We start from the raw sequence: 16,440 nt of genomic DNA, 5'->3' as shown, positions 1-16,440 counted from the left end.
CCTCCCCCTACCTGACATGTTACCACACTTTGACACCTGTTCTAGGTCCTGTTTCCCTACTCTAGGGTCTCTTTTTCCAGACAAAACTCTTCTCCCACAGCCTTAATGATTGTTTTGAACACTGTTAGATCTTTATTTCCAGCCTGGGTTCTGTTCTGAGTTCTAGACATTTTCAGATTGATTTCTTCATATCTCCAGTGTATCCATTATGGATATCTCACATTCAGCTCCTAAACCCCTGTCAGCCTCTGTAGCAGGGGGCATTATCTTGTCCAAATTTGAGGACAAGAATCATGTTTATGTATGTACATATATATATACACACACACGTATATATACACATATATGTTTTTTTGTTTGTTTGTTTTTTGAGACAGAGTCTCACTCTGTCACCCATGCTGGAGCGCAGTGGTGTGATCTCGGCTCACTGCAACCTCTGCTTCCCGTTTTCAAGCAATGGTTCAGCCTCCTGCTATGCCCAGCTAATTTTTTTGTTTTTAGTAAAGATGGGGTTTTGTCATGTTGGCCAGCCTGGTCTCAAACTCCTGACCTCAAGCGATCCGCCTGTCTTGGCCTCCCAAAGTGCTGGGATTACAGGCGTGAGCCACCGTACCCGGCCACATTTTATATTTTTGATTACACCAGCCTCTAGCACAATGTCCTGCTTTAGGAGGGGAGTCATTTTCCATTTCTCATGCTCCCATAGTAGGGAGGAAATTTGTATTCCACTCCTTGAGAGGGAAAAGGATAGGAGCAACATTTTCCCATCTTTTTGTGACTGATGAATTTGGGAGAAGGAATTGGGCAAACTCAGTTTTTACTGGGTTCTGTTTGTTTATTGGATTTGACTAGACTTAGCAGAATGGGTATGCTCTGGTCTGCTTATATCTATATGATAAGCATAAAGAGCCAAAGGTTAAGATTTAGAGATGTTGGTGTGGATTATGATAACCAGGTATCAATTATTGATTATTTAAATCTCAGCATACTTTACGTTTGCAGGCTGTTTTTTTTGTTTGTTTGTTTGTTTGTTTTGGTTTTTGAGACAGAGTCTCGCTCTGTCACCTAGGCTGGAGTGTAGTGGCATGATCTTGGCTCACTGCAAGCTCTGCCTCCCAGGTTCACTCCATTCTCCTACCTCAGCCTTCTGAGTAGCTGGGACTACAGGCACCTGCCACCAAGCCTGGCTAATTTTTTGTATTTTTAGTAGAGACGGGGTTTCACCATGTTAGCCAGGATGGTCTTGATCTCCTGACCTCGTGATCCGCCCACCTCGGCCTCCCAAAGTGCTGAGATTACAGGCGTGAGCCACCACGCCCGGCTGCAGGCTCTGTTTTTAAGAGGTAAATCTTCATATATGCAAAGACTATAAAGATACAAAACCATAAACAATAAAAGAATTGATCCGTTGATTTCTTTTTTTTTGACAGAGTATTGCTCTGTCATCCAGGCTGTAGTACAGTGGCGTGATCTAGGCTCACTACAGCCTCTGCTTCCTGAGTTCAAGCGATTCTCCTGCCTCAGCCTCCTGAGTAGCTGGGACTACAGAGGTGTGCCACCATGCCTGGCCAATTTTTGTATTTTTAGTGGAGATGGGTTTTGCTATGTTAGCCAGACTGGTCTCAAACTCCTAACCTCAGGTGATCCACGCCCCTTGGCTTCCCAAAGTGCTGGGATTACAGGCATGGGCCACCGCTCCTGGCCTGATCTGTTGATTTCTAAGTGTTAGGTTCTCTGTCATACTTTTTATATGCATTATTTTCTTTTTTCTTCATAATATACTAGAATAAATGATATTTCTGTTTTATAGATTAGGCATAGAGCAGTTAAGGAACATGCTTGAGGTTATTCATGTTGAGATCAATAAATGATAGAAATGTATTTCAAACTCAGTTCTTTCAATTAAACAGTTTTCCTGAAAACTGTTTATCATCTACATACTATGTACACAGCTACTGGAGAAATAATACTTGGCCGTGATGTCTTGAAAAAAGTTGTGAGTGACTTTATATTGTAGAGTGTCAAATATATAAATAATCTCATTTAGGTTTCTTTCAGCTGATTTATTTTTGGCAACTTAATCCTTAAATTACAGACTTTCTTAATCTATATTGTACCTATGCCATATTTATTAACCCAGTCTCTGTGATTCACTAAGTAATTCTTGAATAATTGTGTAGTTGAAATATGTTTTATGTAAGTTATCACATGCTTTTAGGAGTGAGAAAAAGAAAAGTGGCCGTGACATCTAGAAACTAGTATTGCTAGAAACTAGCCTGGCATTCACAGTAACTTTGTGTTTTTCTGTTAAAGATAAACTATTGTACAGAATGTCAACATCAGATAAGGCCACTTTGTGTCTATGATGGATCAAGACAAAAACATTCCATCAGTGTGTCCAAACAGACAAAACGTAAATATTGTCCAAGAACCAAGATACCAAACATTCCCTTTCCCAGCTGATGTGAGTGACTACTGCTTGTTTACCAGTCACAGCATTAGCCTCCCCCTATATTTTAGATTTATTGAGTGGTACCATCATAGAATTAAACCCACTTCTAACAGTGTTCAATCCTGAGCAAAGCTCCACTTCCTTAAACTAAGCCTTCCCCCAAATCACCCAACACATGTAAGTCTTTTCCAATATCCTCTTAACAGGATACCACAGGGTTCCCCATGGTCTATGTTCTCCGTGCATTCCTTAATGCAATGAGTAGTAAATCCAATTTAACTGTAGTAGTTTTCCTGGTGGTCTTTGGCTGGAGATCATTACCAGGAGAAAACTCATTCGTGTCTTTGACTCTTTAATATTAAAGTCATTATAATCTAATCGGATTAGATATAGGACAAAATTAGAAATGATTAGAAATGTACTTATATCTCGGATAAATCTTATGTTTTAGTTATGGCATATGCTATATTTACTATGGTTGTTTAAAAGTATGTTTTATTTGTACTTTTTGTACTTTTGATTACTGTTAAGTTAAAATCAGTTCTATAATTTATAATGTTAAATAATTACAGTAAAGAGAAAGATAAGCATCTATAAATTCAGGAGGGAGAGCTTTCAAGGCCTGGTTAGAACAACATGTAAATGAACATGTTAAATTAATAATTGTTATTAGGTTGTATGGAAACCTTAGTTCCGTGTGAAGGTGGCATATTAACTGCTTTTTTTTTCTTTTTAGATAAATGACATTTCTTTTTTTTCTTTTTTTTTTTTGAGACGGAGTCTCACTCTGTTGCCCAGACTGGAGTGGAGTGGCATGATCTCGGCTCACTGCAACCTCCACCTGCCTGGTTCAAGCGTTTCTCCTGCCTCAGTGTCCCCTAGTAGCTGGGATTATGGGTATATACCACCATGCCTGGCTAATTTTTGTATTTTTAGTAGAGACGGGGTTTCGCCATGTTGGCCAGGCTGGTCTCGAACTCCTGACCTCAGATGATCCACCTGCCTCACCCTCCCAAAGTGCTGGGATTACAGGCATGAACCACTGCCCCCAGCCTAGATAAATGACATTTCTGTTTAAATTCTGTGCAAAATTCTATAGCAAAATATGTGTATCTCATCATTTTATTCCTATCAGACATAGAATGTTTAAGAAGATTAGAGGATTTTAAGGATTGATTTTTTTTAAACATGAAAACTTGTTTGCTGTTGAGTTCAGAATTTTTACTAGGAAAAATCTTTCATGACTATTAGCAAATTAAAAATGGTTGAAATAGGCCGGGCACAGTGGCTTACGCCTGTAATCCCAGCACTTTGGGAGGCCGAGGTGGGCGGATCACGAGGTCAGGAGATCGAGACCATCCTGGCTAACACAGTGAAAACCCGTCTCTACTAATAATACAAAAAAATTAGCCGGGCATGGTGGTGGGCACCTGTAGTCTCAGCTACTCAGGAGGCTGAGGCAGGAGAATGGTGTGAACCCGGGAGGTGTGAACCCGGGAGGTGGAGCTTGCAGTGAGCCGAGATCACGCCACTGCACTCCAGCCTAGGTGACAGAGCGAGACTCCGTCTCAAAAAAAAAAAAAAAAGCTGAAATAAGCTGAGTGTGGTGGCTGGCAGTTATAATCCCAGTGATTCTGGTGGCCAAGGTGGGAGGATCACTTGAGCTTAGCAGTTCAAAGTTACAGTGAACTATGATCGTGCCACTGCACACTAGCCTGGGCAGCAGAGCGACACCTCATCTCTAAAAAACAAAAAACAACAAAAGAAATTGGCCAGAATATATCAACTTTTGTTGATTTGAAATATATTTTGCTAAAACTATATATGTAAATATATATATATTTCTATTTTTAATTTTTTTTTTGAGATGGGATCTTGCTCTATTGCCCAGGCTGGAGTACAGTGGCATGCTCATAAGCTCACTGTAGCCTTGATCTCCTGGGCTCAAGTGATCCAATCCTCCTGCCTCAGCTTTCCCAATAGCTGGGACTACAGGATGCACCACTATGCCTGGCTAATTATTTTTATTTTTATTTTTATTTTTTTTTAGTAGATATGAGATCTTACTATGTTGCCCAGGCTGGTCTTGACCTCCTGCGCTCAAGTGATCCCACCTTGGCCTCTCAAAGTGCTGGGATTACAAGTGTCAGCCACCAAGCCCAGCCTAAAGCTATGTTTTAAAATCAGTGTTTCTTTTGGTAGTAAATAATAGCATGAAGTTTACATTATGTACTGTTTAGCTGTTATAAGTTTCAACATGTTCTTTTAGGTAAAGCCTGCTTTTCTTCAATTATATACATATATAATTATATATATAATTATATATATATAATTATATATATGTGTATATATATAATTATATATATATGTGTATATATATATATATATATATAATCCCAGCACTTTGGGAGGCCAAGGCTTGGGTGGATCACAAGGTCAGGAGATCAAGACCATCCTGGCTAACATGGTGAAACCCCGTCTCTACAAAAAAATACAAAAAATTAGCCAGGTGTGGTGGCGGGCGCCTGTAGTCCCAGCTGCTCAGGAGGCTGAGGCAGGAGAATTGCTTGAACCCAAGAGGCGGAGGCTGCAGTGAGCTGAGATTGTGCTACTGCACTCCAGCCTGGGCGACAGAGCAAGACTCTGTCTCAAAAAAAAAAAAAAAAAAAAAAAAAAAAAAAAAAAAGATTTTTTTTTTTAGATAGGACACAAAAAGTACAAACAATAAATTAAAAAATTGATAAATTGGACTTGGTAAAAATTAAAAACTTTCACTGTTAAAAATATATCAAGAAAACTTACAAACCACAGATTGGCAGAAAATATTTTTACAAAGCAAGTTTTGTAAAATATTGCTTTATAAAAATAAAGCAAGTTTAATAAATGACTTTTATCAAGTACATATAAAGAAATCTTACAATTCAATGATAATAAAACAATCTGCTGGGTTTGGTGGCTCATGCTTGTAGTTGGAACACTTTGGGAGGCCGAGGCAGGAGGATCACTTGAGTCCAGGAATTGAAGAGGTAACATTGAGCTATGATCATACCACTCCAGCCTGGGTAACGTAGTGAGATCCTGTGTCTGCAATAAACAAACAAATGAAAAAACTAGCTGGGGATGGTGCTGCTTGCCTATAGTCCTAGCTGTTCAGGAGGCTGAGGTGGGAGGATTGCTTGAGCCCAGGGGTTCAAGGCTGAAGGTGTACTGTGATGGCAACACTGCACTCTAGCCTGGGAAATGTGAGAGCCTGTCTCAAAAAAAAAAAAAAAAAAGAAAGAAAAGCTAATTTTAACAGAAGGGCAGATTTGAGTAGATACTTTCCCAATGATTATATGCGTGGTAAATAAATAGATGAAAAGATGCTCAACATCATAGTTATCAGAGAAATGCAGATTAAAACCTCAGAGAGATAGCCACTAAATACACAGAATGACTAAGATAAAAATGACTGAAAATATCACGCCTTGGCGAGGATGTGTAGAAATTGCAATTATCATTACAACCCACATACATTCTTATACATTGGAATGTAAATATGGTACTTTATACTTTGAGGAACAGTTTAGCAGTTCAGAAATTAGACAACATCTTGACCATATAATCAAAAATAGCATCACTAATGAGGGGCAGGTAAATATCATGTGCCTTCTCTTTGTGACACCTTAAAATTTCACCTAATATTTCTGGTGAGAATGCATAATCTATATTTAGTCATGAAGAAACATCAGGCACACCCCAGATAAGGGATGTTCTATTGAAAAGATGTGCTATTACACAGGATTCTTTTACCTGTGTAAATTGGTAAAAGACAAAGAAAGATGGTAGAGATAGATATTCCAAATTAAAGAAGGCAAAAGAGATAAAGCAGTGAAATGCAATCAATACCTAACTTAGATGGGATCCCAAATTAGAAAGAGAAAAATAGGCTGTAAAGGCTGCTATTGAGTCAGTTGACAAAAGTGGAATATGGACAATAGATTAAAAAATCAGTGTTACAAAAGTTGATAATTATGTTGAGGTTATGTAAGAAAATAACTCAATTCTTAAGATACACACACTGAAGAGCTTAGGGGCAAAGGGCTATGATATATGTACTTTATTCTCTGAATGATTTTAGAAAAAATTGTGTTTGTGTGTATGGAGAGAATGACCTTGTGTGCACAAGCAAAGGATGAAGCAAGTGGAGCAAAATCTTAATAGGGAATTAATAAAGACTCTTTGTGTGTTCTTGGTATTATTACTGTAACTTCTCTGTAAGTCAGAAATTATCTCCCAATATTTAAAAAAAACTTTTTTTTTTTTTTAAAGTGCTTTGGCTTAAGGATTTAAAGAGCTTTTTGTTTGCTTGCCTTTGTTTTTTGCCAGGGAGGGGGTGTATATGGAGGGTGGTGGTAGTTTTTCATTTTCTTTTTATTTCAGATATTTTAAAGTATATTGTAGGCTTTTTGGAGAAGCTGGGAGAGGCAGTAGGCAGGCATATTTATGATCAATCTTAAGTTTGAATTTCTCAATTTGATATGTGAGATTGAAAACTAAATGTGGACTAATTCTACATGTTGATAATTAGGCTAAAAATACGGTGATACAGATATGCTCACTGAAATTTTTTTTTAAAGAATCTGCAAAATGGCTGATAATTTGGATGAGTTTATTGAAGAGCGAAAAGCCAGACTGGCCGAAGACAAAGCAGAGTTGGAAAGTGATCCACCTTACATGGAAATGAAGGTAAACTTAATAATTTTCTTTGAACATGTTTTATTATAATTGTCTATGGAGATTACTCCTGTGTAAATGCAAAACATCCTCTTCTATGAGTGAGAATCTTCTGTTTCGTACTATGCTGTCATTCTGGGAGCCTGACTCCAGACAAGATTGCAGTAATTTTGAATGCAGTTTTTCTTTTGTGGTGGTTTATATCTCACAGTGTTTCTCTTATCTCTTGTTGAAGAATTATTTGGTTATAAAATGATTATGAGACCAGTTCTATTACAAAGAACTTCCACAACATAAACAGAATAGTTGTAAAAGCAAGTTTATAGTCTATGTGAAAAAATTCAATTTAATTAGTTTAAAAAGTTTTTTTGAAATCTGCAAAAGTGAATTTATTATTTTGTACTATTTGTGTTTCTTAATATAAATTTCTTAAAATAATTGCTTTTTTTTTTTTTTTTTTTTTTTTTTTGAGTCTCGCTTTGTCGGCCAGGCTGGACTGCGGTGGTGTAATCTCAGCTCACCACATCCTCCACCTCCCAGGCTCAAGTGATTCTTCTGCCTCAGCCTCATGAGTAGCTGGGACTACAGGTGCCCGCCACTATGCCTGGCTAATTTTTGTATTTTTAGTAGAGTTGAGGTTTCACTATGTTGGCCAGGCTGGTCTTGAACTCCTGACCTTGAGATCCACCTGCCTCGGCCTCCCAAAATGCTGAGATTACAGGCATGAGCCAGTGTGCCCGGCTTAAAATAATTGTTTCTTAAAGCAATGTCTGAAAGGCTTTCTTAAAGCTTTCCTTGTTTAGGTGAAACTGATTTATCCATTTAGCAAATACTTACTGAGATTGTGTTACGTATTATGCTAAGCTCTGTTAGGTATTATGCTGTATCTTATGTAATAAGATACAGCATGTAGTTTAATCTGTGCCATATGGTTCATCATAATGACAGTAACCATATATATTGGTTTGTTCAAGATGATTCTGGTTTACCTGTTGTCCAGTGTTTTTTTCTGGTTTAGCATTTGTCCTGGACAAAGGTATCTTGGCTGAGATGATAAATAATATAGATACTATAGATACCCTAATTACAATTTTACTCACATGGCTAACATTTATTGAGTACTAGCTATGGACAAGGCATATTCTAAGAGGTTATATTTCACAGTAATCTAAGAGGTAAGTGCTGTTATTGTAATTTTCCAGATGAGTAAACTGAGGCAAGTTAAGTAATGAGACTAAGGCAGTAGAGTCGGTGGAAGTAGGCTTTGACCCCTGGCAGCCTGGCTCCAGTGCTTGTCCTCGGAACCAACATAATAGGTTGCCTTTCTTCCATAATAACCTGTCATGTACCAGGAATGCCAAGGACTTTATATGTATCATTTTATTTAATCATAATATCCCTGTTAAGTAGGTGAAATTTTTTTGTTTTATGGATTAAGAAAGTGAAGCTCACAGGAGTTAAGTAATTTGTCCAGGTCCACACAGTGGTGGATTCAGGAGTGGAACCTTTATGCAGCTCCAGAGTCTATCTCTTAACCACTCTCCAGTAGTTAGGACCAGCTTATGGCTTTGGAGTTACATAATTTGGAGTACATAGCTTTAAAGACAGTTTTGTTATAATTTCTAACATTAATTTGTACATAAATAATTTTAAGTCTTAGTTCAAGTATCACCTGCTCAGTGAGGCCTTGTAGTCCCCCAGCATTTCTGGGCCTCCTTACTTTAATCTGTTTTTTTTTTTTTTTTTTTCATAACCCCTTCCTGCCACTGTCTACATAACACGTAATCTAATCATGTGTTGAGTTCGTTATGTGTCCCCCCAGTAGTTTATAAGCTTCATGATGGCAGAAATTCTTCTATTTTTTAAAACTCTTATACTTTCAATGCTTGACAAAATGTTTGGCACTTAATGGGAACTCAGTAAATATTTGTTGGTAAGTGAATGAGTTAAATATTAGAATATCTATTATAAAATTAAAATACCTTTGGTGAATTCCTCAAACCTTACACTAGTTTCTTCTGTGATGTACTGTGTAATTTCATCAAACTGTTTAATTAAAATTTGAGATGGTTTGTATATTTCATGGTTTTTTTTTTTCCTCTTGCCTTTGTAAACATTATATCTCTTTCAGGGAAAGTTGTCAGAGAAGCTTTCTGAAAACAGTAAGATACTGATCTCTATGGCTAAGGAAAACATACCACCAAATAGTCAACAGACCAGGGGTTCCTTAGGTATGTCATTAGATGTGCTAAACTTATTTTAAGATATCCTTAGTGGACTCTTCTGAAAGAGGTTTGTCTTGTCAGAAAAAAAGATTTATTTGGAATCCTAGTAATTTTTCTTTCTGGAATCTTATATAAGTCAATATGGTCTACATATGAAATAGAACTCATACTGAAAACTTTGTACTTGTTTTATGTGATACTGCATTGGTTATGATTTATGGAACTTATAGAAGAAGGTGTGTATAACATAACTTAAAAATTGAAAACTTTGAAAGGAGTTTGTGTGTGTGAGAGAGAGAGAAGAGAAACTTTTATTTGTTGATTGAAAATGGTGAACTTGCTTATTTAAAAATTAAAGAAATATGCTTAAAGGGTACAAAATGCTGTTTGGTGAAAGACTATTTTAATTATTGGTGATCATGTTGGAATTGTAAAGAAGTTAATACGTAGCCATACTAATGCTTTGATTATGGTATGGTATGAAAATATTTGGAAACTTTTGCCGGGTGCGGTGGTTCACGCCTGTAATCCCAGCACTTTGGGTGAGGTCAGGAGATTGAGACCACTTGGCTAAACCTGAAACCCTCTCTCTAAAAAACAAAAAATTACCCGGCTCATGGCGGGCTTATAAAAAAAAAAAAGAAAATATTTGGAAACTTTTTACCACATTTTGGCTTGGTAGGTATACATTTTAAAAAAAGAAAATGTATGAATATGTAAAAATTTTTGTTTATTTATTAAAGACAGGGTCTCTCTCTCTCTCTCTCTGTCACTCAGGCTGGAGTGCAGTGGCATGATCATAGTTCAGTGTTATCTTGAACTCCTGGGTTCAAGCAATCCTCCTGCCTCGGCCTCCCAAAGTATTACGATTACAGGCCTGAGCCACTGTGCCCAGTCTGTATGAGATATATATATATATATATATATATATTTTTTTTTTTTTTTTTTTTTCAAGGCTGAATCTGGCCCTGTTGCCCAGGCTGGAGTGCAGTGGCACGATCTCGGCTCACTGCCACCTCCACCTCCCAGGTTCAGGCGATTCTCCTGTCTCAGCCTCTCAAGTAGCTGGGATTACAGGCGCATGCCACCACACTCAGCTAATTTTTTATATTTTTGATAGAGACAGGGTTTCGCCATGTTGGCCAGGCTCGAACTCCTGACCTCAGGTGATCTGCCCACCCACCTTGGCCTCCCAAAGTGCTGGGGTTACAGGTGTGAGCCACTGTGCCCGACCTGTATGAATATTTTTAATGTGCATTTTGTGATTTATTGATGACAAACTTTTTCACAAAAAGAAAATCAACTATGATAAGTTCATTTGATTAAAGCATTGTTCTCAGACAACTTTTCATGGCTGTAGGTATACTCCTAAATTGCTTTTGTGTGCCAGTGGATACAAGGGGATGCCGGCCAAGAAATTGAATAGTTAGTAAGCTTTGTCTCTCCATTAGACAAATAGCTCAAAGTGGGTGCCCTACTTTTAATATCAGATACATAGATAACTCTTTCCATTTTGAATCTCTTATAAATTATTAATATACAGCATTAGTGAACTAAAGTATTATATATTGGTAAAATTTTTTAATCTCTAAGGCTCTCAATTTTTTTTCTGTGAAATGAGTTTGATTACCTTCCAGCCCTATGTTTTTATGAATCTAAATTTTAATTATTCCAAGAGATAATTTTTAAAAAGTTTAATAGTAGGTTATCTCAAGCACTAAGGTCGCTAAGGTTAGACAGAATCCCTTTTAAATTCTAGGGTTACAGCTTGCTTTGGATTGGGCTGTGACGCCTTTATGACCTGTCAGGAGCTAAACTTTGTTTCCTTATCTTGTGACATCTGTCTCAAAAAGTCATTATGGGCGAAAGTTAAATATGTGAAAAGATGGCTGGCACTTAATTGGTACACAATAAATATTAATTTCTTTTTCTCCTTTACATCATTTTTTTTTTTTTTTTTTTTTTGAGACAGGGTCTTACTCTGTCGCCCAGGCTGGAGTGCAGTGGCATAATCTTGGCTCACTGCAACCTCCACTGTCCAGGCTTAAGTGATTCATCCTCCCTCCTCAGCCTCCAAGTAGCTGAGACCACAGGTGAGCACCACCATGCCGGCTAACTTTTTTTTATATACATATATTTTCTGTAGCGGTGGTGTTTTGCTATGTTGCCCAGGCTGGTCTGGTCTCGAACTCCCTAGCTCAAGCCATCCGCCTGCCTCGGCCTCCCAAAGTTCTGGAATTACAGGTATGAGCCACTTGTGCCTGGCCTTCCATCTTTTTAAAAGTAGTTTTTCAGGCTGGGTGTGGTGGCTCACGCCTGTAATCCCGACACTTTGGGAGACTGAGGCCAGCAGATCACTTGAGGTCAGGAGTTCAAGACCAGCCTGGCCAACATGGTGAAACCCTGTCTCTACTAAAAATACAAAAAAATTAGCGCAGCATGGTGGCGCAGGCCTATAATCCTAGCTACTTGGGAGGCTGAGGTGGGAGGATCACTTGAACCTAGGAGGCAGAGGTTGCAGTGAGCCGAGATCATGCCTCTGCACTCCAGCCTGGGTGACAGAGAGACACTCCATCTCAATAAAAAAAAAAAAAAAAAAAAGTAGTTGTTTGAATTGTCTTAGGAATTATTCTTTGATCATTACATTCACATATGATGGAGAGTTAAAAGTATAACTGAAAGACGATGACCTCTGCCTTTTCATTAATTGATGTTACTTGGGCCTCTGACCTAAGCCGACTTCTCATCTTATACACTCCCCGAGTGTCCATATCCGCTCACAGGGCTTTATTTACTATTAGTGTGTTCATGACTTCTGAATCTGTATCCCCAGTCCCAGGTTCTATTGCGAATTTGACCCATATGTCTGATTTTCTATTGGACATTTGTACTTGTATGGTCATGTATGGCATGGGCTCAAAATCAAAATTTGCAAAATTAACTTATACTCTTGTCAAACTTACTAGTGCTCCCCATCTCACTGAGCTGGCTGCCTAGTCATCCTTGATTTCCTGTCTTCTCTTGTCTCCTATATCAAGCAGTTACACAAGTCTAGTTGATTCTAATGCATAAATCTCAAATAAGGTCACTCTGCTGTAATCCCACTGACTTTCTTTTATGCAGGCCTCTGTTGTCTGTCAGATTTTTGTAAAAGCTTCCTAGTGTTTTTGGTGGTTGTTTTGTTTTACAGTCTAGCCCCCTGTACCAAATCTCTGTATGTTTTTTATATATTTGCATAAAACAAATCTGATCATATTAGTCTCTGCTTCAAACCCTTTGATGCCTTCTTTTTTTCTTATATGATAAATTTGCCATCTTAATACTTCTGCTAGATTGGGTTGGTCAGTCTTGTCATGTGCTTCTAGAGGATTTGTTCTCCTCGTGAAGAGTAGTTTTGAACTTATTCAGCTTCTCTTTTGTACCACAGTGACATGCCAACGTGTCTCCCATTGTATTTCCACTGCCTAGCACAGCGTGCAGCACTTACTGCTTGGAAAAGATGTTTTAAACCAACGACTTAATGTCCCCATTGCAAAAATAAAACTAATTCTCTTGGGTGTGTTGACTTTAATTTTCATGGAATGCTTCTTCCATTGCCATCTGAAACCATTTGATGCACATGGAATTTTATTAAAGAACAATATATAATTTGACTAATTTTATACTGCATAAGCATTTAGTTACTGACCTCCTGCCTGATTAATTGTGGCTTTAAAATTCAGTCAAATACATAGTTTCTCACACTGGGAAAAATGTAAAATTATTTGGCAACTAAGGGTTTTCCTTAAGTGGTCTCATTTAGGAATTATAAAAAACAGGTCTAATATAGGTCAAATTTGGAAATTAGGTATTAAAGCACTGTAACATCATAGTTTGAATAAGTAATTAAGCATAGTATAGTAATCAGTGATATATAAACTGGACATACTCATTTTATCCAATGAAAACAATCTATTGGTAGCTCATAGTACAACTATCATACAACACTATGATTTTATAAATTCTTTTCTGTTAGATAGTGATGATATTCATGGTTAATTCCATGTAGCTCTATCACCATTTATACCTTTCATAAAAGGATTTGAGGTAGCATTACAGTGACTTCTGATACCAGCTACCTGGAGTTGGACCAAACTTCACAGGTTAAGGGCATAGGCCTCCACAAGACTGCCTTCACTTCAGCCTCCAGCGGCAAGTTCAAGGGTCACCAGGACACCCTCAGGTCTGACCATCTGGCTATAAATTTGGGGGTTTCCCCTATCCCCTCAAGTTCAATAATTCATAAGAATGACTCACAGAACTCAAGAAAGCACTATACTTATGGTCACAGTTTTATAGCATAAGTATACGAAGTAGAACTAGCCAAAGGGAGAGACACATAGGGTAAGGTCTGGGAGGGTCCAAACATGAAGCATCTGTTAGTCTCAGGGAGACATTACCCTCCTAGAACATCAATATGTGACCGGATACAGAATATTGCCAATCAGCCTCACCTGAGCCTGCGTGTCCAGAGTTTTTACTGGATTTTCCTTATGTAGGAATGATTGGTTGAATCATTGCTTCTTGGCTTGATCTCTAGCCCTGCTACATTCATTCCTCTTAGGCCTGGCTGATGTCACATGGTGCAAAGGCCCAACCCTCAAATCACATGGTTGGTTTTTCTGGCATGACCAGCTTCTGTTTTTGTCATCTCTGTAGCATAAACTCTCTGGGGGTTCACAATGATTCACTTTGTTAGTATAAACTGTTAGGTATGGTCCAAGGTACCCACTGTGAATAATAAAGACATTCCCATCATCTGGTAAATTTTAAGGTCAAACCCACTAGGGGCTCACAATGATTTACCTTGTTAGTGTAAACTATTAGGTGTGGTCCAAGGTGTCCACTGTGAATAATAAAGACATTCCCATTGTCTGGAAAATTTTAAGGATTTAGAGGTTACCTCCCAGGAACTGGAGACAAAGGCCATTCAATTTTTTTTTTCTTTTTTATTTTCCAAGCCCAGAGAAAGTAGCAGTCCAATTTTTTTTATTACACATAGAATGTACATGATTTAGTTCATATAAGCTAATAAAAAATGTCTTTAATAAGGAGTTTGTCAGAATACTAGTAATATTAAATTAAGAGAAAGTCACCTAAAAGTGATCTATAAAAAATCTTTTATCTCCCTAAACTGTTTCTAGCCATAATATTTGTGTTTATTTCGTTAAAAGAAATTCTTACTAACTTATTGTTTAACAACCATTACTGGTATTATTAACAATAATCAATATTGTTGAAATACTTACATTAATCTTTTAAATGCTCCCATTAATCTTTTAAAAATGTTTTGATACAAATGTGTGAAGGTCTTAAAACATGTAGTTTCCCCCCACCACCCGGTTTTTTTAAGGGAGAGGATCTTACTCTGTCATCCAGGCTGGTGTGCAGTGGCACCATAATAGCTTACTGTAGCTTAAAACTCCTGGGCTCTGGGGATCTTTCTGCCTCAACCTCTCGACTAGCTAGGACTACAGGCTCAGGCCACCATGCCTGACTAATTTTTAAATTTTTTGTAGAGATAGAGTCTTGGTATGCTGCCCAGGCTGGTTTTGAACTCTTGGGTTCAAACGATCCTCCCTTCTCTGGCTCCTAAGTAGTTGAGACTATAGGTTTGTGCCGCTGCATCTGTCTAGTTGTAGTTTTAATTATTTGTTTTGAGATGGAGTCTCGCTGTGTTGCCCAGGCTGGAGTGCAGTGGCGCGATCTCTGCTCACTGCAACCTTTGCCTCCTGGGTTCAAGCGATTCTCCTGCCTCAGCCTCCTGAGTAGCTGAGATTACAGGTGCCTGCCACAACACCCAGCTACTTTTTTTGTGCTTTTCATGGAGATGGGGTTTCACCATCTTAGTCAGGCTGGTCTCGAACTCCTTACCTCAAGTAATCCACCCACCTCGGCTTCCCAAAGTGCTGGGATTACAGGCGTGACCCACAGCACCCAGCCTTGTAGTTTTAATTATCATTCCTCTTTGTCTTAGGTTTATCCTGTTGTAAACTAAATCACAGATACTCTTCTACAGTTTTTATTCATTTTGTATGAGTCAAATGGGTCCTTGTAGTAATACCTTTATAGCTGAAATTTAAGAGTACAGTGTCTCCTCAATTAGTCACATCTCCTTGTAAGTCACCCATTGTGTTAAGGCCTATTATTATTTCCTATAATTTGTCTTTTGATTATTTTTACATAATGCTTTTTCATGGTAGTATAATAATGAAAAGAAAGTAAATGTTCCATGGTAATTTGTTTCATAATTATGATGAATGCTCTGTTAGAAGGTAAATTAATTATGAAGAAGTTATGTACTTCAGTCTTAAGTATTTTATGTAAGCCACAACTGCTGTAGAAACCAAATACTTCTAATTACTATAGTTCTGAAGCATAATGTTAACTATCGTAGGGTCATTGATGTTATACTTGATGAAGTGACATCACTTCAAATGACCCTAAAATGACATGAATGCTTTACTTGCTACTAGATCCATCAGAAGACAACAGCACAATAAGTAAGCCTCACCGTGTTCCTTAGCTCATTAAGTCAATTGAGATGCTATTGTTAATGCATGGTTTAAAAGAATAGGATATTTACATTGTTCTATACAGTTCCTAATTTTATATCTGTGACTTACCTCTAATGCCACAAAATGTTGGTACAAGATGACAAAAATAAGAATTAAAAAGTTAGTGTTTTCTGTTGACTAAACATTAAGTTAATAAAGTTATAAATAACTCAGAAGGCATTATATATTGTTACTTGTCTGTTAAGACAATTTTACAATAGTATTTTAATTAATAGTGTAAAACAAATACTGTTAGTAAATAAAAATTTAACTTAATATGAATAATAGGCCGGGGGCAGTGGCTGAGGCCTGTAATCCCAGCACTTTGGGAGGCCGAGGTGGGTGGATCATGAGGTCAGGAGTTTGAGACCAGCCTGGCCAATATGGTGAAACCCCGTGTCCACTAAAAATACAAAAATTAGCCAGGTGTGGTGGCAGGCATCTGTAATCC

General features: G+C 37.8%; 1 protein-coding gene across 17 annotated transcripts in view; it reads left to right on the top strand.

Annotated features, from left to right (window-relative positions):
• CSPP1 (centrosome and spindle pole associated protein 1) overlaps nucleotides 1–16,440 on the top strand; it is a 131,673-nt gene that overhangs the window by 2,191 nt on the left and 113,042 nt on the right. For 16 of the 17 annotated variants that reach the window (XM_058443936.1, XM_032759622.2, XM_032759618.2 and 13 more), the window contains exons 2-3: nucleotides 7,072–7,180; nucleotides 9,300–9,399. In XM_058443936.1, coding sequence (XP_058299919.1) covers nucleotides 7,082–7,180; nucleotides 9,300–9,399 — 199 coding nt within the window. In that variant the 5' untranslated portion in view covers nucleotides 7,072–7,081. Of the gene's footprint in view, nucleotides 1–7,071; nucleotides 7,181–7,661; nucleotides 7,757–9,299; nucleotides 9,400–16,440 lie in introns of those variants that run through there. The other variant, XM_058443934.1, reaches the window with a different exon arrangement.

Source organism: Hylobates moloch, unplaced genomic scaffold, assembly GCF_009828535.3.
Source record: "Hylobates moloch isolate HMO894 unplaced genomic scaffold, HMol_V3 SCAFFOLD_9, whole genome shotgun sequence".
Lineage (NCBI taxonomy): Eukaryota > Metazoa > Chordata > Mammalia > Primates > Hylobatidae > Hylobates > Hylobates moloch.
This window is presented reverse-complemented; position numbering and strand designations above follow the sequence as displayed.